At 37.1% G+C, this 27,045-nt stretch overlaps 1 protein-coding gene across 9 annotated transcripts in view; it reads left to right on the forward strand.

Annotated features, from left to right (window-relative positions):
* Positions 1–27,045, forward strand: part of SGIP1 (SH3GL interacting endocytic adaptor 1) — a 211,326-nt gene that overhangs the window by 165,233 nt on the left and 19,048 nt on the right. For all 9 annotated transcript variants that reach the window (XM_059924166.1, XM_059924162.1, XM_059924184.1 and 6 more), the window contains one exon: positions 24,170–24,281. In XM_059924166.1, coding sequence (XP_059780149.1) covers positions 24,170–24,281 — 112 coding nt within the window. The remainder of the gene's footprint in view (positions 1–24,169; positions 24,282–27,045) is intronic.

Raw genomic sequence — 27,045 nt, forward strand, 5'->3', positions numbered from 1 at the left:
AAATATTGTCTGATTTAAAGCTTCCCAAATACTTGATGTCTGTCCTGAGTCAGGCAGAGAACAGGTGAATAGGCAGTCTTTAGGGGAAGATGCATATTTTCCACATGATGTCGGAAACCTTCATTGCCTCGGACCATTAATTTTGTGATAACCAAGATGCAAAGTCCACAAACTTATGACCAGCTAAACTTTCTCTTCGAATCAGATGGAATTAAAAAGTGCCCAGGTGTGTTTTTACTGATCAACACATCTCAAAGGAGAAGCTATGGTTGAATAGGTTGGTGATCCTGACTTACAGCCAATACCTGCATACATAAAAGCCCTTTCTCTGGTTCAGTCTGGCCACAGTAGAAGTTGTAGTTTACCCTGCTTTAACCAGGAAATTAAGCCATATGCTACCGGCAACCTTCAAGTAACATCTGGGGCTCCAAAAAATATATTACATAATTTTTTGTTGGTGTGGTTTGTTTTGGCTTTAGAGTATCTGTTGGTTGGTTTGCTTGTGTTTTGGTTTGGATTTCTTTAAACAGAGAGAGGTAGACTTTTTCTGAAGATACCAATCTAAAGAGAACTTTTGGTTGTTGGTTTGTTTGTTTTTAAAATCCACATCATCAATCAAATATAAGTATTAATAAACATATGGAATAACAATGTGAACCCCTTTTTTTCTTTTTAGGAAAAGAAAATATTTGTTAGTAGATTTTGGGGTATCTAAAGTTGGTAACATTGCCATTTTAATTAGTAAGATCCAAATTCCTTAAGCATCTCAATTTGAGCCAAGAGAAGTCATACAAGAAAGAGGTTGAATAGAAATTAATTGGAATCTCTAGTTCTCTGTTAGCTTCATCTTGGACTTTGCTCAAGGCTGGAAAGTATAGGCAAGGCTTCTTAAGGGACTATAGGAGCAGCCGTTTCATAAATGTGCCCCTAGTCTTCTCATCAAGAAACGCTCATGCAGATGAAAATACGTTACAGTGAACTTCAAGAGAAGACTTAAGAGAAACTAAAAATGACACCTTACCCCCGGAACTAAAAATGACACAAGGATGGCTACGTTTTAAGAATGGAAAAGTTTGTTTTCATCATTTATGTACGTTAGTCTCAGGTAGTTTTAGCTAGTGCAACCTGGAATGATTTTTAAATTTTCTGCTGTGATGATAAAATGGCATAGAAACAGTGACATGTTAAATTGCCTTGAGAATAGTGCCCCTACCCAAATTTTAAACTCCCAAAAGACTGTCATTCAACATGTTTTATTGAGTAGCACTTTTAGTATATTCTTCTAGGGCACTCTGGCTTTACCCACATTTGTTATTATTAATGTTAATTATCATTACCTTCAATTCTTTATTCAGGGAATGCAGAAGAGGAAGAAAGATTCCCAGCTCAAAATATTCACTTGTTCTAAATAGCTTTGAAATTATTATTTGTTGGCATCTAAATAGTGTTTCTATCATGTTCAAAACCTTAGCCTGTCTTATCCATTGCTTTGTTCTTACCGTGCTCTAGGCATTGTGGTTACCCAGTGAGTGTTGAGTCACTGACCAATCAACCAACTCACTAATGAACATTGCCTTATGAACTTATTTGGAGATAACTTGAGATGCTTCACACCTCCAAATTTAACTTAACAAGAGAGATATAAAAGCATTAGATGATAGTTCTAACTCACAAGAGTTCCAAAGCTTGTCTTAGTGGTTTACTTTTATAAACAATTTCATTTTTTAAAAATTCACTGAAATTTTAACCTATTTAAGTTGAGCTGAAAAAAAATGATGAAGGTTATGAAAGGTGGTAACTGTTTAAATTCATTCATCCAGGAGTATATCCAACTGAAACTATCAAGTATTCTTCTGAGATGGAAGGAAGGGAAAGATATTTCCATAACAAGTAGATGATGTTAGATATTTGAATAATTCTGTAGAGCATTTGAACATCAAGATGTTTCCAGAAATGTGCTGTCCCTCTCTTTGTTTAACTTACTTAACTACAAAATCATCTTGTATCTGGTAATGGAAAAAAAGACGACTTACAACCATACATTCTTGAGTGTCACCTCTCCTCTGTGCATACAGCCACTTGCACTCTCCTCTCGAGACAGCTCCGTGCTCCCGTTTACTAGTCTCCCTCCCACCAACCTTTGGGAATGTCATGTCCTTAGCAACACCCTTCTCTGCATTCCCAGGCTCTCTGCCAGACTCGCCCACCTGTTTCCTTAACTGCATCCCAGCTCTCTCCAGGGGCCATCTCTTCTCCTCTAGCTCTCTCCATGGAAAGTTCCTCAGTCTTCTGTGGGCCCTATGTCATGGGACTACGAGTTCTCCCAACTCCCCATTGCTACTTCCAACACCCACTCCCCATAGTGAAAAGCACCCGTCTGCTCATTCTACCTTTTACTTACGGCTATCCACCACTGACTACGGAGCATTCCTCTGCATTCATCTATAGGCTTAGGGATGCTGGCAGCCCCTTTTCACCCTCTTCTCCACCTCACTCCCTAGCTTCATTTTGTGTCATAGATTCGATGCGGATGATCCACCCAACACCCTCGCTCCAGGGCCTCTTGACTTCTTCAGTTCCAATAAACTTTCCCTCCACTCATTAACCCACACCTCTGGCCACATCTTGGAAATGGTCCCTACTGACAAGTGTCATTTTGGCTATTTCAGAACTAACCATGTGTCCCCCTTCCTATACTCCTATACAATGATTCTTTCATTCAACAGATATTTATTGAGTACTACAGTGTGCCAGCACTGTCCTAGGCACTCCCCTGTAGGGAACAAAACAGGAAACATTCCCTGTCGCCATGGAGCTTACATTTTAATGTGGAGAATCAAAAATAAAAAGATAAACAAGTAAAATTTACAGTGTAAGTTCTACAGAAAAAAAATAAAATAGGGAAGGAGAATGGAACATATTGGGGTGAAAATAAATAAATAAGAGGACCTGAGGTAATAAAAGTAATGAATAATAATAACTAACACCTGAGTTCTTACTATGCGAAAAGTACATTTCATCTACTATCTCATTTCATCTGCACAACTCACTGATGAAGCAATTCAGATTCAGCTAACATAAGTCACTTTTGCAGGATCACTCAGCCAAGAAGAGACAGAGTAGGGATTGAAACCGGGCTCCTAGCTGGAGACCGAGGCTGATGCTCTGCTCCGCGTCCATGATCTCATTCAGCCTTCGCAACAGCCCCTTGAGATAGGTGATGCTGGCAGGTTTTTCCAACACTCCTAACCTTCCAGCTTCCTGGTCCCCTGACTACACCTTATCTTTGACCTTGTTGAAACCTCTAGTCTCATGTCCACCCCACTCTCGTTCAGTCCACTAGCCAAGCCTACATTCAAGTTTTCTTCTTCATCCGGGTTAGACCCGCAGAGGAAAAGTGTGTTCCTATACAGTGGGATCTACATTTTCCTCTTTGGAATTATGTAGTCTATGTGAAAAAAGTAACACTTGGATATTTTTAACTTCTGACCTCCTTCAGTAGGTTATTAAATATCCCTGCTTAAAAATTGGTAAAACATAATCATAGTCATGGACCACTCAACTTTCTTCGCCCTGACAATAGTAATAGCATCCTGTAAGAAGCAAACAGGTCAAATTTTTCACATATGACCAGAAGGGTAGTAATTCATTCATCTGAGAGTCACTAAAGAAAGAAAAATTGAAAGGCATAACCAATTCTCTGGGAAGCAGCTGTTTTGCTAAATTCACAATATTCTTCAAGTGGGAAATGTCCACTAATTGCCTCTACCCCACTGTAGGCCCTTTTCAATCAATAATGCAGTAAAGTTATCGAGGACCCAACTCTGCAAATCACAGTGTTAAGTACAACTAAGTTGGGGAAACAATATAGAAACATAAAAAGCAGTGATACAAGACTGTCTTCATTAAAAATATTAAAATCTCACTCCCTAGCTATTCTGAATTTTTTTATGTAAAGTACATTGTCAGTATAAAATGTAAAGTCCTTTCTATTCATAACTGAAGGTCACAGTTTTTAAAATAGCTTAAACCTGTGAAGAAGATTCAAGTGGAGCTGAACCTGCAAAATGTTCTACCAGGCAGATCTGCTGAGGGTTTCAGAATTCACTTGACCTCTTCACAAGAAATTAGTGACCTGGTTCTGAAAATCTCTGGGATTGACCAATATGCTGATATTTCACTTGTTCCTGTTCTTTGAGGCAGGTGCCTTGGCTCACATGTTTTGTGTATGACTGTCATGCTGGAGATAGACAAGAAAGTCAATATAAGAGAAGCCTCTTTCTTTATTCTACTCACTCCTGACACCAAACATGTGGGGTGTTTCCCTTCACACTAAACAATTCTGACACTAACTACCTGGAGTTAGGCACACCCCACAGCTCAGTCCCACAAGCCTGCCCCCTCGCTTTACACGCCAGTCACAAGTCCCACAAGTCACCTGTACTTCTGATTGACCACCTATAAATTGAGGGCTCTCCACAGCCACCTCCTGGGGTTCGATAACTTGCTAGCACAGCTCACAGAACTCAGGAAAGAGCTTTACTTTCTATTACCCGTTTATTCTAGAGGATACGGCACAGGCAAATGAAAGAAATGACTAGGATGAGGTATGGGGGTAGGGGCACGGAGCTCCCATGCCCTCTCTGGGTGTGCCGCCTTGTCAGTACCTTAATATGTTCACCAACCCGGACACTCTCCAAACCTCATTGTTTAGGGGGTTTAAGGGGGAGGCTCATTATGTAGGCACAGTTGTGTGAACCGTTGACTACTGGTGATTAAGTCAATGTCCAGGCTGTCTCCTCTTCCAGAGGTTGGGAGATGGAACAGAAAGTTCAATCCTTTAACCAACCAGCCCCCATCCTCCAAGAGTCACCTCATTAGTATGAACTCAGGTATGGTTGAAAGAGACTTTTTATGAATAACCCAAAACCCCCCACTAACCCTCTCACTCAAGAAATCACAAGGGTTTGAGGAGTTCTGTGCCAGGAACTGGGACAAAGACCAAATATGTGTTTCTTAACATCGTAGTCAGCAAAATGCTCCCTGTTTTAGCCCTGATGTCCAGGCCAAATTATGAATGGGTTGCTATGGATGGCATGAATGTACAGAATTCATATCAGAATTCTATCCAATTAAATACTTGTGGGAAAGCTTAAGAGTAGGTGGCAGCTTCTATCCCAAGTCACCAAGCAAAGCGTACCCTTTAGTGAAAAGATGATTTTATTTGGATTCAGCATATCCAGAGTACTGCTGCTTATACCAATACTGCTGATGCAATATCACCAATAAACCCTTACCGTGGCTCTCATCTTCTGCTAATTACTCCCTGGCCACAAACTCATGTAATCCACACAGCAACTGTGTGAAGTGGGCACTATTGTTATTCACACTTTACAGATGAGTAAACAGAGGCTCTGAGAATTCAGGTTACTTCCCCAAAATAACACAGCTAGTCAGTGGGTAAATCGGTTCAGAGGGAGTTAGTGTTATGTTATAAATGCTCCTAACCACTATAATATTCAGATCTTTGCTGTGCCACTCAATAACTATGTGATCTTGAGAATTTAATGTCTCTGAGTTTCTGTTTTGTAATTTTTAAAGTGGAAGGTATAATAACCACCTGGTAGGATAATTAGGAAAATCAAGTTAAGATACTTAGTGTGTGTGTGTGTGTGTGTGTGTGTGTGTGTGTGTGTGTGTTTGGTTTACTAACATACTACACAATATGAAAGGCTTTTTGGTTTGATTTTGGTTTTTTTTAGACTTTATGTTTTAGAGCAGTTTTAGGTTCAAAGTAAAACTGAGGGGAAGGTACAGAGATTTCCCATTCAACCCCTGCCCTCACACATGCACAACCTTCCTCATCTGAGTGGGACATTTGTTACAATTGATGAACCTACATTGACATAGGGTCGTCACCTAAAGTCCATAGTTTACATTAGGGTTCACTCTTGGTGTTTTATATTCTATTGGTTTGGACAAATGTGTAATGACATGTATCTATAATTATGATATCCTACATAGTTTTTTCACTGCCCTAGCCCTCTGTGCTCACTTATTCATTCTTTCCCAGTCCCCCAACCCCTGGCAAGCACTGATCTTTTTACTGGTTCCCTAGTTTTTCTTTTTCCAGAATCTCATATAGTTGGAATTATACAAGGTGTAGCCTTTTTCAGATTGGCTTCTTTCACTTAATAGTATGAATTTAAGATTCCTCCATGTCTTTTTATTACTCGTAGCTCTGAAATGTTTTTATTTTTCATACTTTGAATTTTCATTCAAACTGAATGAGGAAAATTAAGGGAAGGGGCCAAGAAGGTTCTGTATCTAAGAAGCATTTGTTTACTTCTGGTATTTCCCTGGTCTCTAAAGTGACCTCTTGGGTCTCTGGTAGTGACTAAGACCAGGAGCTTCCTTTCGTATCCCCATCAGACTCACTGATGGTATATTTATTTTCTTCTAATATGGTCCAAAATACACAGTTGTTTCTGAATGTGTCCCTCATGCAAAAGAAAATGAAGATAATTCAATAATTTTAAAATATGTAAATGTTGGACAGCCTTTGCTTTGCTCAACATTGAAGTCTTTTATTCCTCAACAAAGGAAATGAACTCTGAGTTTCAGTCACACTTGTCTGGGTGCAAAAGTAGATTAAATCGTAGTGTTTCTCATCTGATTGGGGTTACCAAATGAAGAACAAATAAGAACAGCACAAAACCTTAAGCCCCGCAAAGAAGAGTTGTTATGTGTAGACAATTTCAAAACCTGAAGCATAAGTTAAATAGTTCCCTAGATCGGGAAAAGGGAACTAGGGTTAGTAATGAATAGAATAGAAAAGCTAAGGACTGTTCATTCTTGTATTTCTTCTTTCAGTGGTTAACAAGCATTCCCTGAGCTGCTCTTAGCTATCAGCCCCTGTGAAGGAGTTATGGAGGTAAAACAATATGGCTTCTGCCTTGTAGGAATTCATAAGAAATAGAAGAGTTAGGACTTTCTATAAAAGGCATACTGTAGTGAATGTCATAATAGAATTTTAAAAACACGCTGGAAATGTATGAGTAATGGATAGATTTTTTTAACTGGGAAGAATCTGGGAAAGCTTTTTAGAGACACAGGGACTTTGACCTGACTGAACAGTAAGGGACAAGGAGGACTTCAGACACCTAAGATTGTTCCAGTTTGAAGAATGACTTGAGCAAAGGCGTTAGGGTGAGTGATATCCACGTTATACCCAGGAATGATATCCACGTTATATTCAGTAAACACTGGGAGAGGCCAGGAATGTTTTAAGAAATGATCTTGAAAAGTAAGTAGAGATCATATTCCAAAAGGCTTTCAATACTGAGAGAAGGAATTTGATTACAATCTTTAGGCAAGGTGGAACTTTGAGAAATTTTGGAGAAAGAAAGTGGTAGGATCATCCTTGACTTTTAGGATTAGAGGCACAGAGAAACTTGGGGATTTACTGAAGCAGTTCGGGAGAAGTAGGAAAGCACCAACGGTACCGTTTTCACGGAGAGCTTTGAAAAACACCATTGGGGTAGAAACATCTGACATCTAGTAGGTTGTGGAAAATAAGTGAACACTTCCATTCTGAGACACAGGGAGAAGGGTACTGTTGTAAACCAGGAGAAAGGAGACTCCAAGAGCACTAGATTTGGTCAGAAAGAATGAGTTTCTTTGGAGACGTCTCAGCTTTGAAGTCCCGCCCACCGTCTATATAGTATGAGTCCAGGAGTAAACAGACTGTGGAAATGTGGGAGTTATTTGCTTAGAGGTGAGGGCTGAATCCAGGGAGGTAAGGGTTTAGCCTTGGGGCAAGCCTGTATCAGGAGCCATATGGGAAAAGGAATGCATTGTAGCCTGGAACTTGCTCCATTGTATCTTTTCTTTAAATAGCCACACAAGTATTAATGGTTAATTTTGAATGCAGGATATTTAATGGACAGGTTTTTGTGGTGTATATTAAGTGCCTAGATCTTTTGCTCATCTGTTGTCTCTCGGTCTTTCGTGTTCGGAGGAGAGCGCCTAACCTGCTCACCCGGCTGCACTCTGAGTATGACCGTTCACCTAAGTAACAGGAAAGTTGCAGACACCAAGCCTAGAAGGAGGGTACCAGCTTCTAGAAGGCCATTATTGCAAATACAAGTTAGCGTAGAGGTGACATCCTGCCTCCTTTCCCTGACCACGGCCTGTCCACGCCTTTCGTCCTCTCTTGGGCGTGTGTCCTTCTCATCTGTCTTGGAAGCTTCTATCTCTTCCTCCTGACGCACAGACGTGAACACTCAAAACTGAACATCATTTGAGACTGAAGGAATCTTTAATATTTGTTGAGTACATCAAACAAAAACGTAATGACTTGTATAAACCTTACAAATAATTGAGTAATAAATTCTGTATTTCTTGGCTTATAAATAGAAAGAAAATTGTTTCTTTTAATAGGGAACTTCATTTTTCTCTTTCCATGAGGTAGGAGCTCTTGCAATAAATTTTAAAGTCCCCTGCCTATCCCCACGGTAAACTTATAAAAGTCATGTTCAAAAGGAGCAATTAGTTGCTTGTTATGATATTGCAGAGTTTCTAAACTACTCCTCATAGTAGCTGCAATGTGTCTAGACATGCTCACAGTTAATATTCTCTAGCAGGAATTAGGACTGTCTTCATATGTTTATATGTATGTGCACAAAATTGATTAAAATGCTAAGGTTTACCATGTTTACTAATTCTACAATAGGTAGGTATCTGATAGGGAAAACAATGAACAAATTTGTAGAACACGACCTTGATAATATTGCTATAAGGACAAATATTGTTGTGGCTGTATTCATTCAGTCAGCAAGTAATTACTAAGTCTCTACTATGTGCTCAGCACTATGAAAGATACTGGGGTTACAGTCGGGAACAAGAAAGGCATGTTTCTACCTTCATGGAGCATAGAAAAGACATTAAACAAGTTGTTATAATAACGTGCAGAGATTGTTGTAATTCAGGAGATAGGGTGTTTTGGGAGGCACCCAGCAGAAAGACAACCTGGCCTAGAAGTTAAGGAGAGCTTCCAGAAAAGAGACAGGCATGACTTTTAAGTCTACACAGAGTCCGCTTTAAAGAAAGATAAAATGTTGCTGAGTTAGAGTTCTAATAAAAATCTTGCATAATGTATAAATGTTAATCTAAAGGCATATTGGGTATTATCCTAGATATTAGAAATAGAAAAAGAGTCCCCATTTAATTTATATTAGTTTACTCTCAGTGTACACACGTGCATGCACTCACACATATATAGATAGAGAAAAATATATGGAATATATATATATATTTAGAGAGAGGGAGAAAGTGTGTGTGTGTGTGTGTGTGCACGTGCATTGGCTTTGGAATTAGCCTTCGGGGTCTAAATTATAGTCTAAGCATGATGTGACTTTAGGGAAGCTACTTAACCTAAGTCTTGGTTTTCTTCTCTGGAAATTGGAATAGTTATGGCATTACTAGGAAATAGTAACCTATTTCATAGGGTTGTAGTGGTTGTAGTAAAGACTAAATAGTCAAGTATGAGGTCAGTGCATGCAAAGTGCTCAATAATGATTAGCTATTACCACTGTTGTCCAACTTCCCATATCCCTGGACTGTTTTGTTTAGTTATTGCCAGCTCTGAAGAAGGTCGGGTTGCTGCATTCTAGTCTTCTTCCACATAAAGCATCTGGCAACTCAATCTGCTGTGAGCTGCTACATGGCCCCCCGCTCTTTGTCAGCAGGGACAACGGGCCATCTTTTCTGGCTGCTTGTGAGCGGGAGAATCACGTGGAAGCAGGATGCCTCCTCCTGCTGTACACTCACCTCCTACCGCCAGCCTCCACCAGAGCCAATCATTAAAGCTGCCTTGCTGAGGCTAATGATCTGCCTGGTGATACACTCCTCAGGATGCTGTGTTCATGCTGATGGGAGATGTTGGAAGAAAATCTGTTATCACTTCTTTTATTAAGGAATTTGTAAATCAAGGTATTTCAAGGTATTGCAAATTTGACAAGTAACTTCAAACTTCCTGAGAAAAGAATGGAGAAGCTGAGAGTCACCAGAGGGATCTATTTTACCTTTGCATAGTTGTGAGCCTTCATCATGCATAGCTTTTTTTTAACTGAAGTATGGTTGATGTACAATATTATATGTTACAAGTGTGAAATATAGTGATTCACAATTTCTAAAGGTTATACTCCATTTAAAGTTATTATAAAATGTTAGCTATATTCCTTGCATTGTACAATATATCCCTGTAACTTATTTTACACATACTAGTTTGTACAATAGTTTTTTATTATGTGTCTTCTAAGAAGAGCTGTCCACAGATTGAGACAGCCCGTACATTGTACTCCTGATTCTGACTCCCCCAGACAGAGAAATGGACCTTTGATTACGCCCTAGAGAGAGGAGAGCTGACACAGTGAATGAAAAAGGGATTCAAAGAGGTGATGTCAAGACTCGGGAGAATCTCCCATTTCTAAGCCCTTTCATGTATGTGGAATGAATATATTTCATCAATATCAAACATACTCCTAATAGACTTTAGTCAATTACTTGTGAAAGGCCTTTGTAAACTATAAAGTACTATACAAATGTAATCATTTCTTAAAATAATAATTAACATTAATGAATACTTAATATGTGCTAAGAATTTTACATTCATTGCTTTATTTATTAAATCAAAGATTGATTTGGGGTCATCAAGATAAGGCATTAAGATAAGTCATTGCCCTTAAGATTTTAACCCTTTTGTATCTTCAACTATTTTGCAACATGTATGTGGCAATAGTCTCTGCTAGAGTTTAGAATTTCAGAAGACAGGAATTTTCATGGACGTGTTCCTTTTCTACTGGCTCTGCTGTACTGAATCACCAGGATATTAGTAAATATGGCCTTGGGGCTTCTTTTCCTGCTGGCACATATTCACACAGATGGTGTGTGTGACTTACAATTGTGTTGCTCAGTCTTATATTCAGAGTAACTGCAACATTGCTTCAAGATTTGATTTAGAGGCTCATTGAACTATGCCTTTGAGAAACACGAAAGGTTTTTCTGGAGAAGTATCACAAAGGGGCAAGGGTGAGGTTAATTTTTCAAAGATGTTTTGGTGACTTTCAGGAGTTGCAGTCATCATTGTAAAGGGTGAGTCCAGGAAGGGGAAGAATGAGTTACTTAATGTTGATTACTCCTTTCCTAGATTTTGCCTTTTTTGGACTGCTCACAGCCCATTCCCCAGGAAACTGGTGGCTCAAATAGCAGGCTTTCAGGCAGTCAGACTAGGACCAACAACATTCTTTATGCCTCTCCATTCATAAATATCAAATATCATAAAATTCAAAATTACCGGCATCTACTTTTTGACTGTAAGAACAGAAACCATTCAAGAAATAAAGGAGAAATGTAGAAACTTCAGAGTTATTTAAGATCCTAATATAACTCTCAGTTTCTTTCTTTTTTAATTTTTATGTTATATTGAAGTATAGTTGATTAACAATGTTGTGTTAGTTTCATGTGTACAGCAAAGTGATTCACATATATCAATACATGTACATGTATCTATTCTTTTTCAAATTCTTTTCCCATAGGTTATTACAGAGTATTGAGTAGAGTTCCCTGTGCTATACAATAGGTCCTTGTTGGTTATCTATTTTAAACATAGCAGTGTGTACATGTCAATCCCAAACTCCCAATCTATCCCTCCCCCACTTCCCCTCCTCGTAACCATAAGTTCGTTATCTAAGCCTATGAATCTGTTTGTTTTGTAAATAAGTTCATTTGTATCATTTTTTTTAGATTCTGCATATAAGCGATATCAAATGATATTTGTCTTTCTGTCTGACTTACTTCACTGAGCATGATAATCTCCAGGTCCATCCATGTTGCTGCAAATGGCATTATTTCATTCTTTTTAATGGCTGAGTAATACTCCATTGTATATATGTACCACATCTTCTATTTATAATATTTTTTGCCACACTATCCCTAATCATGCTCATTATATAAAATTTAGAAAAACAGAAAGCTATAAAAAATGAAATAATCTATAATCTAATAACCATAGATAACCATTGTTTTGGTGTATTTTATTTCTAAGATTTTTCTTGTGTAGGTGACTCTGTGTGTGTGTGTGTGTGTGTGTGTGTAGTTTATATTTTCATACAGTATATAAGTATGCATTCTCTTACTTTAACGTATGATAATGTCCCCCATGCCATTAAACTGTATTTGAAAATAGCTCATTGTTTTATTCTGATTGTGAAATTGATGTAAGCACATTACTTTTTAAAACTTCAAACAATATGGAGAAGTATAGATAAAAGAGTAAATACAGAGAAAGAAGGAAATCCTGCTATTTACAACAACGTGGATGGATCTTGAGGAAGACAAATGCTACATGGTATCACTTATATGTGGAATCTAGAAAAGAAAAAGTCAGACTCGTAGAAACAGAGAGTAGAAAAGTGGTTGCCAGGGGCTGGACGTGGGGGAAATATGGAGAGGCTGGTAAAAGGGTACAAATTTTCAACTATAAGATGAATATGGTCTGAGGATCTAATGTATAACGTAGTGACTATAGTTGATGGCACTGTATTGTATTGATACAATTGAAATTTGCTAAGAGAGTAGAACTTAAATGTTCTCACAAAAGAAATAAAGAAGGAAAGAAGGAAAGGAAGGAAGGAAAGAAGGAAGGGAGGGAGGGAGGGAGGGAGGAAGGGAGGAAGGAAGGGAGAAAAATATGTGAGGTGATGGATGTGTGAATTAACTAGATAGGAGGAATCCTCCCATAATGTATATGTAGATCAAATCATCACACGTACACATTATATATCTTACAATTTTATTTCTCAATTGTACCTCAATAAAGTTAAAGAAAAAAGATCCTGGAACTGAAAAAAAAAGAGTAAATACAACGCTGAAATCACACGTGTGTTTGTGTGTGTGTGCATGCTGCATTTACTTGATTCCAAAAAGCCATCCACTGGGATGTGCTCCATGGGTTTAACAACACTTCAGGTGCAAAATAAGCTTCATTAAAAGTATAAAAGCATATTTTTCCTAACTAACAATAACAGACAAATTGCAAGCCACTATCTTCAGTATAACTATCAGAAATTGAATCTAAACTTATTTCAATTTCAGAATTAAATATACACCTAAGTCACTCTGGCCATCAGCAGTTACATTTAATATCACAGTGACTTGATGCTTTTTATACAGCATGTTCATAATCTTGACCTTTTTATTCTCTTTGATGTTGATGGTTTCATTTGGGGGCACATCAAAAATTCCAAGGTTTTATCTGCATTTGTATTCCTAAGTTTATTTATAAATTGCCAAAATGTAACTTTCTTGAAAGTCAGCCAGAAGTTGTTGACAGATACAGTTTTAGCACCTGAGTTATATATTCTTTCATGATGCATAATTCAGTCATAACCTACTTGTCCCATCTTTCAAAATTCCATGGTTTACATTTCAAAGAATCTGGCAGTTTCTCCTGCCTGCCGTTGCATAGCTTGGTGGGTGACAGTTTATCTTCTGTGTACAAATAACTTTTCACTTTATTACTGCATCAGATGGAATCTTTAAAAAAAAAAACTCTTAAGGGAAAATAAGGGTCCAAATTTAATCACATGAGAGGCTGTCAATTCAAATAACTCAACTCAACTGAGGGGACCTCGAGGTGAGCTGATCACTTCTAATCAAGGTTACATTCCCACAAGTACAAACAAAGACAACTCTGGAACATGTTCTGTTAGCAGCTGCCAGTATTCTTTTGACATTGATTACAAGATGCATCTCAATTTCAGAAATTTTAATATTTTCATGTTTTCAAAAGTATGTTTCTTAACAATCAAGGAAGTATGTACAATTTATGCAAATAGAAGATAGACTCTGCTCTATAACCTGCGTTCAATAGTAGCCATTTAAATTTATGATATGGAGTGTCTGGGATATATATGTGTGTGCATTATATACATATACATCTATATAATCATGTTAATGGTTCCATAGTATTATATTGTATGCATGTACCTTTCTTTTATTAATGGATATTTAGGTTGGTTTTTTCCTTTTTTTTTTTTGCTATTGTGTAAAATGGTGCAATGAGCAGCCTTAAACCTATGTCCTCACGTACTTGTGTGAATTTTTCCAAAAGATAAACTGCTAAAACTGGAATCACTGTGTTAAAGGGTATGCACATCTAAAATAATACTACATATTGCCAAATGTCCATCCAAAAATTTATACCAGCATTATGATTAACATTTTTTCCATGCACTTATCAACACTGAGTTATGTCAGTATTTCTCATTTTTTCCAGTCTAATAGGTAAAATGTGATATGTGATTGTTTTTAGCTCCATTTTTAATTACTGAAAACCTTTTAATATCTGCATAGCATTTCATTCTTTCATGAATTGTGATTTATTTCACTTCAGTTGTTAGGCATTTAAATTGCTTCAAGTTCTCCCACATGCCATGAACATCTTTGCACATAATTCTTTGGCCTTAAGACATTTTCTTAGAATAGATCCTTAAAATTGGAATTATGGGCTAAATTTATGATACTTTTAAAGGCTCATGATACACATTGCCAAGCAGTTTTCTAGAAAGGTTATACCAACTTTTGCTTCCATCAACATTATATTACAGTGCCTATTTCATTATATGCTCACATGCAAGAAGTATTGGTTTTTTCAGATCTTTTCTAATCTGAAAAGATAAAAAATTATTTCTCTCTTCCTGTTGTATTTCTTTGATTACTAGTGAGACTGAACTTGTTTTCAAACTTTTTAGCCATTTATGGTTCCTCTGTGGGGTCCTTACTAGATATTTTCCCAATGATCTTGATTAGCCCACCCATAATTTCAGCCCCATAGATATTATTCACTCTGTAAGTTTGAAGAAAGAAATAAACCATTATTATCCTTTAGCAAAACCAGTCCCGTAAAGTTTTTCCCAAGAGAGTTGATGAGGTGTAAAGGACATTCACAACCAATGACCCTTTTAAAGCTGTAAACCAGATCTTCTCAAACTGTTTTTTCATTATCCCCCTTCCCTTACCCACAGAGTCTTTTTAGAACTTTGTTTCCCCCTCATTGCTCCCCAGTAGAATTTTAATATCACAGATGTACTGTACACCTGGTTATGCACTGTATGAATATCTGTGTGCTTCATACATAAAAAGGTAAAGATTTCCTTCACCTTCCCCTGAGAACCAATTTCTACCCCTTTTGGGGAGAAGCTGCCCCATTGAGAATGCATACTGTGTATCCAGCTGGATCTTGGAGCAAAGCTTTCTAACATGAACAGGCCAACATTGAAAATACAATTGAAGTTAGATCTGGTTTCAGTCACAGCACCTTTCTATTTACTATAGAGCAAGTTACCTTGAGTAAATTATTTAATTTCACTAAGCTTCAATCTCCTCAATGGTAACACATGCCCAATAATGGTATGTACCTCAAAGAGATGTTTGGAAAGTAGAAGACATAATGCATGTAAAGTATTCAGCACAATGGCCATCCCATATAAGTGCTCTACATAGAGTAGCTCTTCATGTCTTCTCCACATTCTTTGTCATACCACGCTCTAGCTCACTTAGCTTCAGATGCTTAATCACTCTCAGTATTGTCTGTATGAAGTTGTATAGGGTTTGGTCATGTGAGTCCTCATACTGAAGACATTTTCATTATGGCTTTTTCTCCTGCCTTATGTCCATTTCTAATAATAGTCCTTGTGTTGAATATGCTTGATGTGACTTTGATGATGAAAAGGAAACATAATTTTTCCATTTTCTGAGTCAACCATATTATTTTAGGAAGTTAATTAAATACAGCATTAATTAGTGTTGGATGATGGTTTGGGAACTGTAAGCAAAGACCCAGTTTGAAGAAAATTCTCTATAAAATACAACAAAAATGTTGACCAATCACATGTTTATGGACTAAGTGGAATTTGAAAAGCAACAATTATATGCACATGAAATATATATATTATATGTGTATATATACATTTTACACATAAAATATATTTTTGTATATTTATATATGTATATATTTATATATGTATATATTTATATATTTTATATATATGTACATCTCTCCAAGGCAGGTGAGCAGGGACTTTTGAAGAGGAAGACTGAAAACAACTCTAATCCTATTTACATACCCAGAAATTCAGTGTCCTTAATTCTACTCTATGATAACTGACTTTCTTAAGTATGCTTTCCTCATTTTCACGAAGGTGTATGCCTTGCACACTGAAAAGCATGTAACAGGTATAACTCACCCAAAGCCACTGTGGGTCGAGACAAGCCTTTGGGGCTCCTTATGTGGAAGGAGCATGGAGTTAAGTGGACCTTCATTTGAATACTAACTCCACTGCTTACGGTGAGAATGTGAGCAAAAGACTATCTTCTTTCAGACTCAGTTTCTTGATCTGTAATATGTAGTAGTCCCCATGTGGGCACAGGACTGTGGTGATAATTAAATGATGCAGTATGTGTAAAGCATAAAAGAGAGTGTGTAGCTCATAGCAAGTACTCAGTAATATTGGTGCCTCCTCATTTGAGGTTTGCCCTTTTTCCTCTGTACTGGCACTTGGCACTTAGCAAGTCGATTGATGCCACTTATCTCAGGATGTGAGGAACCAAACTAGCACTTAGGGAATCTTTCTGACTTTCTTAAGCCTCAGTTTTGTCATCTGCAAAATAGTAATAATAATATTTTTTTAAATGTGAGGATTCAGTAAGGTAATGCATGTGAAACTTTTAGAATAGTCCTGGGATACAAAAAGTATACGTTTAGTTTAGCTATCATCACAGCATTATTATTTATGAGATTAACCTACAGCATTCATTAGATATAGAATTTTTAGACCTAGAATTCTAAAAGAGACAAAAATATACAAATATACCGAAATACACAAAATATTTTACATGTACATTTTTATATGCAGCATATACACACATATACAACATACACATATAAGATAAATTTCAAATAATTTAAGTCAACTAGTTTATGTAAAGTTGTAACATTCCAAGATGCAGAGAAAAAAAAATAGAAAATTTTATATGTAATAACTTTCCTTTGACTCCTTTTCTTACAAACCTATCCTAAAAATTTTTAAACAAAGTTGCCGTGATTTAAAAAAAATTAATATTACTTTATTAACCATCACTTCAGCTAGCTAAGACTCACAAGGTCACAAAAGTACAACTCAGCTTCTCAAGTTAAGCTCTCATGATAAAAAATTCTTTCTACTGGACTAAGAAAAGCTTCTAATCGTCTCTTTATCTTACTTTGTATGCTAAATGCGTATGGTGTTGAGGGCAGCTTGAAACCATATTGTGACTGCCCAGCAAATTCTCCTTCTCTGTTAATGATAATGGCTATTACTTATTGAGTATTTACTATGCGCAGGCACTCAGATTTATATATACTGGCGAAACTCCTTACTTTAGTGTCCTTACGGGTGTCTTTGCAGTTACTGGATTTGGTAGGAAAGTAAAGACCAACTCGACATGAAAGTATTAATCTAGAACATTAGTCCCCATTCTAAAATCAGTTTACCAAATTAACACTAGCATCTATCACCATTCATCACATAATATGCAGATTTAGTCAGTTTTTCCATAAATGTCTGAAACAAACAATGGACATACAATGCAGGTGCAGTGCACATTTATTGCAAAATGAAATTGCCCATCTTAGAAAGGATACAGGATTCCATGAAGTCAAGGAAAGTGATAGTGTAAAGCTCCTTAGGTCATATTCAAAGTCATTATCAATTGAGGGTTTAGCAGAAATAATACTATTAATGATTGAAGAAGAGGAAATAAAGGAAGCTTACATCATAGCCACTTCAAAAGAAAATCAAGAAATTGAGAGACCCTTAGGAAAATTTATAAAACTCTCAATTAACCCTGCAATATAGGATCACTTTATAATCATGAAAGAAAACCAAATCTGAAACTAGATTGTTATATGAAGCTATAATACAATTTATCAGAAAAATATGCCTTTCCTCAAACTATCAACACAAATCATTTTTGTTCATTCTAAGAACTCATTGATTATTTGATTGCAGTGTGTTAATAAAAGATTTTTTTCACAAATTTAGTTTATGACAATTTAGAGTGCCAATCAAGCCTTTTTATTACTATATCCTATGAAATTTTGGAAACCGTTTAAATGCCTTCATTCCTAAGTGACTTTTTTTTCTGATACTGACTATCCTCAGATAACAAAGACATTCTATATCATCATATGTAATCTTCACAGTATCTGTAGAAGGTACTATCTCCATTTTACAAAATGATAAAGGTGGACATCAGAGAGGTTAAGTAACTTTCCCAAGGTAACGCAATAAGTGATAAAGTCAGGATTCAGATTTAATTCAATCTGATTCCAACATTTTTGTCTTTATCACATTATACAGAATATACTCTATAAATTATAGTTGAATTGACTATAATTTTTTTTTTTACTAACTCTACTAATATGATTTGCTTTGTTTTAGAAAAAGCTAATCCAGTTCCCACTCTCTGCTTCTTCATACAACTCCTGGAGTTTCTCCTCTCTTCTTTCGTGCATTCTGATGCGCTCTGTTGCTTCCATCTATTGGTTCTGTCTCCTGCATTCTCACTCCTGGACATAAGGGTCATTTGCCCGGCGTGTACAGCGGGCCTGGTAGAGCATCAGTTGATCTAAAAGTATAGATCACTTGCTCTCTGAGTTTGACCTAGTTACTTACACTTCCAAAGTTTCCTCATCTCTAAGAAAAGGTTGTTAAAAATAGCATCTACTTGGTGAGGTGTTTGTGTGAATTAAAGGAGATAATGCGTATGGAGCATCACACAGAGTTAGGACACAATAAATAACAGCTATTACCATTTACTGAGACTATAGTGACAAACGCTACAAACACCCCTGAGGGAAGCACTGCTCTGACATAAATTCATATTACATTTAAAACAACTGAAAATAAGTCTTCTTCATGAGCTGGCTTTGATGTGAAAAAAGTTCTAAATTTCAACTTTGCAAAGTGGAAAATATTATACAGAAAATGGAGTAAAGTGTACAGAACAGGGGGGCAGGGGGACCGGACAGGCTTGCTCTGGGCACACCGTGAGGACACCCTTCCCCTCCACACAAAGGACTGGCAGTGGCATGGTACCAGGCGTCTCTGTGGAACCCGGGACTCGAACAACCATTTATTTATCAAGTAAACCTTGTACTCTTACTCAATTTCTGTACATGGGTATTTCGCTTCCTTTTCTCCCTCTTTTTTATTTGTATCTTTCCCTTTCTCTTCTAAAATCGCTCTCCCTTTTCCCTTTCTCCTTTAATATTTTTACATATACAGCCCCTACTCCATACTCACATTCATATTTCAATTGACTACTCAGGAAATGCTTTCACAAATTAACAACCTTATCTTTTTCTTTTTTTATTGATTTTTTTTTTAGTTGATTTACAATGCTGTGTTCATTTCAGGTGTACAGCACAGTGATTCAGTTTTACATATATATATATGTATATATATGTACATATTCTTTTTCAGATTCTTTTCCCTTATAGGTTATTACAAAATATTGAGTATAGTTCCCTGTGCTATATAGTAGGATGACCTCTTCTTTTAAAGATGTCATACTAATTTTTCTTTAGCCTTAGGTTTTGTGTGTGTGTGTGTGTGTGTGTGTGTGTGTGTGTGTGTGTATACCCTTGCTTGGTAATGAGAGTCACAGAAAACTGCCTTTCAGAAAATTTCATCACATGATAGTGACTCTGTGTGCCTTTTTCCATTTCTCAGAACTCCCTAAGTGTGCAGGGCAATTGCTTTCCAGGACCCTGGAATTGCTATTTTGTCAGAACTTGACAAGGTAATGGCAGCAAATTGTCCTTCTTGGGGGACCACATATGCACCCTCGGATGCCTAGCATAATTTTGTTCTGACTTCTATGTTCCATGAGCAGAGTAGGTAAGAGTTCAGGATCCAGAGTCAGGAAGTACTAGGTTTGCATCCCAATGCTGTTCTTACTGCTTACTAACTGGGTGACTGTGGGCAAGGCTACCGAATGATTTGTAACCTCAGTTTCCTCCTCTGGAAAACAGGGATAACAATGGTAGTTCCCTAATAGGGGTGTTATCAGGATTAAGAGGTAATACAGGAATAGTTCTTAGTATGCAATAAGAGGTACAAAGTTTTCGTTGTTGCTACTACTGTTTTTGTTAGCATTGGGAGACCTAGGATTGAATTTCAGCTTTACCACTTACTAGCAGAGTGAACTTGGGCTAGTGCAATAGAGATAATTATACTGAACCTGTTTATCCCCTCAATGTATAAAGAACAAAAAGCCATATTAGTGTTTGATATTTTATTTTATTGTAGGACAGACATAATAATTACTGTTTCGACATTGAATTCTTTAAAAATTATCATTAATAATAATATAATAATTATAATACTTAACTATCAATATTATCTAACTTCATGTAGTGCTTTGTCTTTCATTTGTATTTAATATTATAGTCCCCTTTTATACTATAAGCTCCATGAAGGGAAGCGTACATCTCATACATTTCTGTGAATCCCTCAGCAACTAGCACAATGCCTACTTATTGCAAGAACTCACATTCGAATGAATCAACAGACAAATATGCATTCAACCAACTTTCATCTCCTATGAGTCCAAGCATTATATCAAGCAACTTGAATAGATATGATAGCCACCCATGTAATACACAAAAAATTAAACACGCATGATAGAATTCATTGTTCTTATGATAAAAGAAATTTGGGGTTGGAAGGAGCCTGAAAATGTTGGTCTATCTCCTTGCTCAGTGAGGAGTACCATTTGTGGTATCTCCCTTCATTCTCTACCTCAATAACTATTCAAATTCAAAGAACCAACTTTAATTCAACAACCTTAGTAAAACTCACCCTGACAAAATAACAGCAACAAAAACAAGAAGAAGAAGGTGTTTTTTCAAGTACATACCATGCTAAGGATATCCCATTTGATGTCTACCACAAACCTTTAACATAGATATTATTATCTATTGATATTTTATTTTAAAGATGAGGAAACTGAGTGACAGACAGATTAAATAGCTTGCTCCTGGTCATAGCAGATTGTAAGTGGAGGCATTGGGATTCACACCCAAGTCTATGTGACACCAGAGCCTGAGCTTCTTTTTATTAAATCAAGGAGTAGAATTTCCTGTTCTACTCATTGGACAATTAATCTTGCAGTGAAAAAACCTCATAGTGCTGTCACTTGAGCTATTGTCTTAAGCAATTGTTTGTATATGTTATTGTTACTGGGTTTCCTATATGCTTGTAACTTATTTCCTGAAAGTTTACATATTTGTGTTCCCACCAGTATCTTACACATAGTAGAGACCCAGTAAATATTTGGCAGATTCACTAAAACCGCCAGTGAAGGGATACAGTTTTCAAAGCAGCTTATTTCTGTGTGAGAAAATTGTTCCTACTGTTTAAAACTCCTTAAATTCCTATAAACAACTTAAAATTATAGAATCCTAACACACAGGGATGACGTGATCTATTGCCTTCATTTTATGGTTGAGAAAACCTAAAGATAATTCACTTGCCCAAGGTCACAAAGCTGTTAACTTGCAGATCCATGGCCATGAACTCTGGTCCCTAGAGTCACTGTCTGGTAATATTATTTCAGATATTTGAAAATAGTTTTGAGGCCCCTCTTAGTCATCTTAGGCCATAACGTTTGAATTTCTCAGCATCTTAGACACTCTCCTGGTTTTAGCCCAGTTTTCCAATAATCATAGTAACAAAGACTCTCTAAGGTACTGCAGGGGAACAGAAGCATTCATTTATTACTAATAGCATTTTCACTGAGTATAATCTTTATGTAAAATAATCTGGGGGACTTCCCTGGTGGCGCGGTGGTTAAGAGTCTGCCTGCCAATGCAGGGGACACAGGTTCAATCCCTGGTCCGGGAAGATCCCACATGCCACGGAGCAACTAAGCCCGTGCACCACAACTACTAAGCCTGCACTCTAGAGCCCGCGAGCCGCAACTACTGAGCCTGCGCTCTAGAGCCCGTGCTCCGCAACAAGAGAAGCCACTGCAACAAAGAAATAGCCCTGCTCACCGCAACTAGGGAAAGCCCGCATGCAACAATGAAGACCCAACACAGCCAAAAATAAGTAAATAAAATAAATAAATTTATTTTTAAAAATAAAATAAAATAACCTGGCATTCTTAACAATCAAAAATTTATCTGCCTTATGGTTGGGTCATCCCACTTTGTGGTAATAAAACTATATCTTAAAAAAATAATTAAAAGGAAAAGACCAACTTTTACAAAGATGGATTTAGAATAATTTCTACCTAGAAATGACCCAACATTTGGAGAATTTTTGTAGAATAATATATACTCATGGAAATGATATGTAGACCAGATAGCAATAAGGAAACTTGTGTAATAAATGAAAAAAGTAAAATAAAAGATGGCATATTAATTGCAATGTATAGGGATGTGAAGAAATTAGAATTGTAAACTGTGGATCCTTTAAGGTAAAAGGGTTCTTTGTAAGATCTTGATGTTTTTTCCTTCTCTGGCATTATTGATTAAACCCACAATAAGGACTGTAGTGCCCAGAGGTGAACACAGCTAAGGTATAGCGTTGTTGGAAAGAGGGACAAGAGGTGAGGAAGGATAGATCTGGGCCGGACTGCATGCCTCAGTCCATTCTGACTGCTGTAACAAAATACTACTTGAGGCGTGGCTCGTAAACAACAAAAACCTATTTCTTGAGGACAAGGATTATGTTTAATTATCTCTGAATCCCCAGCACCTACCATAATGCCTGATAATGCAGATAATAAGCCAATGTTTTTTGGTGATCAATTACTACATCCAAGATATTGAAAGACAAGGGAAGATAGAAAATGTAGACACTAGGATGAACTAGAATTATCAAGGAAAACTTTACTGAGGAGGGAAATCTCCAAAGGTAGATCTTTTCATAATCAGAGAAGAGTATGAAAGTTACTAAAGGTAAAAGATAAAAAGCATAACGCGTAGTCTGTGATGAGGTGGGGAAGAGTAAATGTGTTTTGTGTGATAAGAAGGAGAAGCAGTGAATGTGTGACATAATTAAATACTTTGTCCTTATAAAACTTTACTCTTCAGTACCATGTCTAGAGATTGTTAATGAAGACAGCAATCCTAAACTTCGCTCCTTTTGGAAACCTCAAGTTGTATCAAAAACATACAGGAAAATGTTTCATTTAGACAAACAATATGGTATAAACAGTTGGGGAAAAGCATGAGCCTTATAGGATGGTAAACCGAGGTTTGAGTTTTAGTTTTGCCACTTAACTAACTGTATCTTGGGCAAGTCACTTAGCTCTTTGAGCTTCAGTTTTCTTTCTGTAAAATGGGAATAATAATGCCTATCCCACAGGGCTGATGTGGGGCTTGAATGTGGTAATTCTTGTAAGGTATCCAGTGTAGTGCCTGGTATTTAGTAAATGGTCAGTAAACTGTTATTTTTAATAACGTGAATTGATACATTGATGTGTTTGTGCTAAGTCAAGGTGGACGTTTGGGTTGTGAGTGTTTGGGGACATGTACACTTGAGCCTACTTGATCTGAGGGTAATTGGACTTTTTGAAATGGAAACACCCCAGAAAAGGACAATGTGTAACATGGTGCTCCATGGCTATTTGTCTCTTTAAAATGAAGAAATGCAAACAGTTTTGAGTGTATGGGCAATTGTATAAGGTGAAGGCTCAAATAGGAAGCTAATAATTTTCTTACTAACTCCCTGCTGTACAAACTGTCATGCAAATACTGCCTTATGCTTTATGTAAAACACTGAAACCCCCTATGACTTTATTCTTCTGCTTGGATTTTTTTCCATAGTAAAATACATCATTGAATTAATTTCTAGTGTGTTTGTCTGTAAACCAGCCAAATATTTCCTTTTAAATACTTGAGCTCTATATTGAATATACAGTTATGGCTCTTAGCACATTGCTTTTTTTTTTCAGTAATTAGATTTCACCCTCTAATCCTTTAATGGGCTTTTAGTTCCACATATACTAAGATGGCTCCGATCCATATTAAATGAAGATTTTTCATTTCATGCAGGTTCTTCCAGGGGACCCAGCCCCCTAACCATGGGAGCCCAGGACACCCTCCCTGTTGCAGCAGCATTTACAGAAACGGTCAATGCCTACTTCAAAGGAGCAGATCCGAGCAAGTAAGCCTGGGGCTTGGTCCATTGTATTCTCCAAACTCTATCCAATTCAGTGGGGACACCCTACATATAATTATTTCATTCCATATCCTAAAACCAAAAAAAAAAAAAAATCCAGTCAACAGTAACAGGTGGCATACCTAGAATTAATTTGATTAGGAATATTAATTCATTGCTTTTTAAAAAATATGCCAAAAGGTCCAGTAATCTAAATTAATACAGAAACCTCTGATTCAGTTTTGGTTGCAGGTTACTGAAAACACAACCAACTCCATCAGCAATGAGAAAATGTATTATCTCACAAAAGGAAATGTCTAGATCATGTCTTTATTGTCTTAGTCTTTCCTGGGTGGGAGTCACCCACATATAAACTGAAACAATGGTGCATTGGAATGAGAACCTGGAATAAAACCACCTTTCCATAACATGCAGATATGTAAGAGGACAAGTTATGTGTTACCCTTGTTAAGTAAGGAAAAACTAGTCAAAAAAATAATCACAGCAAAGTAAAAATTTTAGATAAAAATGTACCACTCTCTATTTACATGAGCCTGATTACACTTATATCAGTACATCTTGACAATGGACCTTACCTGAATGCACATGCTTCTCTATAAGGTGTCCCATGGATGGGGTTCAGGAAGTCTGTGGATCCCCTGAAATTATATTTCATACCTAACGTGTGTGTGCACATGCACATTTGTCCGTAGACACTCTACAGTGTTCATCAATTTCACAAAGGGGTTCAGATTCAAAAAAAAAAAAGTTAAGGGCAATTATTAGTCTACACTGAAAACTAAACACCTAAGTCAAACTGGTTTTCAAGTGTGTCACTAATACAATTCCAGGTCTGAATCTGATGTATAAACAAAGGACAAACCTAGGTGAGGAAAGAATTGCTTTTTATTTTTTACTTGCAGGGACTAGAGCTTAGAAAACCTTGGTAGCCATGGAAATAAAGATGAGAGAAAAAATTAAATGTGCATATAGAACACTAGACTGTTTTATGAACATTTTTGAAATAGTGATAAGTATAATTAGTACTTGGAACTCAATTTTAAGTGAAAATCTATATGACTAATTGTTAACCCTCTTTACACTTCAGAAACACTAGTTTTTTTTTTTTAAGTCTAAATCTAACAATATTATGCTGGAAAACTAATATAATTAGTAACTGCACTCTGTTCTAGCCACTGAGATCTATCAATCTCCCTAAATATCCTTTTAAACAGCATTTAGGTTTTATTCTGGGCCCAGAGTTTTGCAGAGAAACAAATACTGTGGACGCTGGTGTCTTAGTTCATTTGCGCTGCTATAACAGACTGGCTTATAAATAACAGAAATTTATTTCTCAAAATTCTGGAGGCTGGAAAGTCCAAAACCAAGGCCCCGGCAGATTCGGTATCTGATGAGAGCCAGCTTCCTGGTTCATCGGAATCTTACATACTGGAAAGGGCTAAGGAACTTTGTGGGTCTCTTTTATAAAGGCACTAATCTCATTCTTGAGCGTCCTATCCTCATAACCTAATCACGTCCCAAATATCATCACATCGGGGATTAGGTTTAAATATATAAATTTTGGGAGAACGCAAGTATTCAGGCTATCGCGTTCTGGTTTCTCCCACGTCTCTTCTTTTTCATCTTCAGAGCAGAAAGATCATTTGCCACGGCCATGCATCAACAGCAACTAAAAGCTCCTCATACAGAGTATGCATTTGAACTGTTAGAGAAAAGTAAGCATCATTAGCTTAGGTTGTATACAGACTTTGTATACATACATACATGTTTCTTCTGTAGACTCTTCTTTGAGTAAAGAATTTGCATGACTTTCTGTCACACCAGTTCTAAAGACTACTTATTACTGACTGACCTAGACCTTAGAAAGCTCAGGCTACCCTGAATTGCAGGTAGAAACACACCCTAAAAAAAAATGAGTAGTCTAAAATGTGGAGAGGTGTCTATAATGGAGTGAAAAACACTAGGGATCACACGAGAATGAATGCTTTTTTGTCTGCTTACTAATTGGCTTTCATTCATTCATTTATTCATTCATTTATTCAGAGAGATCCAATTGGTAGTAAGGGTACTTCCACTTCTGGTCCCCCCTAAAATCTATTTTCAATGTAACATGTCACTCCTCAGCTCAAAATCTTTCTAACTTGTTCAAAGTTAAAACCAAATGCTTCATAATGGTCTATAAGGTTTGTCCTTCACGACCCATCCCAGTTGCCACCTCTCTGATCTTGTCTCCGTCACCCTCGTCCTTAATCACTCCCCTCTAGCCACTCTGGCTTCATGGCTGTTTTTCTTTCATCAGCCCAACCCCATCTGCACCTCAGGGTCTTTGCATTTGTTGCTCCTTCCGCCTTAGTGAAATCTTCTCGCAACTATCTGAGTGACTTGCCCCCTCACTTCCTTCATGATTCTTCAGCAGATTTATCAGAGACCTTCTATGTAAAACAGCAATTCTCCTGCCCCCTCCGCTGTCAACACTTCCTTTCTCCCTACTTCACTTTCTCTTCCTTCGTAGTTAACATACTTCCTGTTTTCTAATTAATGAACATGCTAATTAACATGTTCCATGTTTTCAGTGTCCACTGTCTGTCCCTTCCCCCACTAGAGTGTAAGCTTCATGAGAGCTGGGACTTAAATATTTTGTTCATTGTTATATCCTCAGTACCTAAAACAGGACCTGGCATGGAGTACCCAGTGCATATTTGCTGAACAAGTTGAGTTGAATTACTCACCTAACATTTACGGAATATCT

The sequence above is a fragment of the Balaenoptera ricei genome, chromosome 1 (assembly GCF_028023285.1).
Source record: "Balaenoptera ricei isolate mBalRic1 chromosome 1, mBalRic1.hap2, whole genome shotgun sequence".
Lineage (NCBI taxonomy): Eukaryota > Metazoa > Chordata > Mammalia > Artiodactyla > Balaenopteridae > Balaenoptera > Balaenoptera ricei.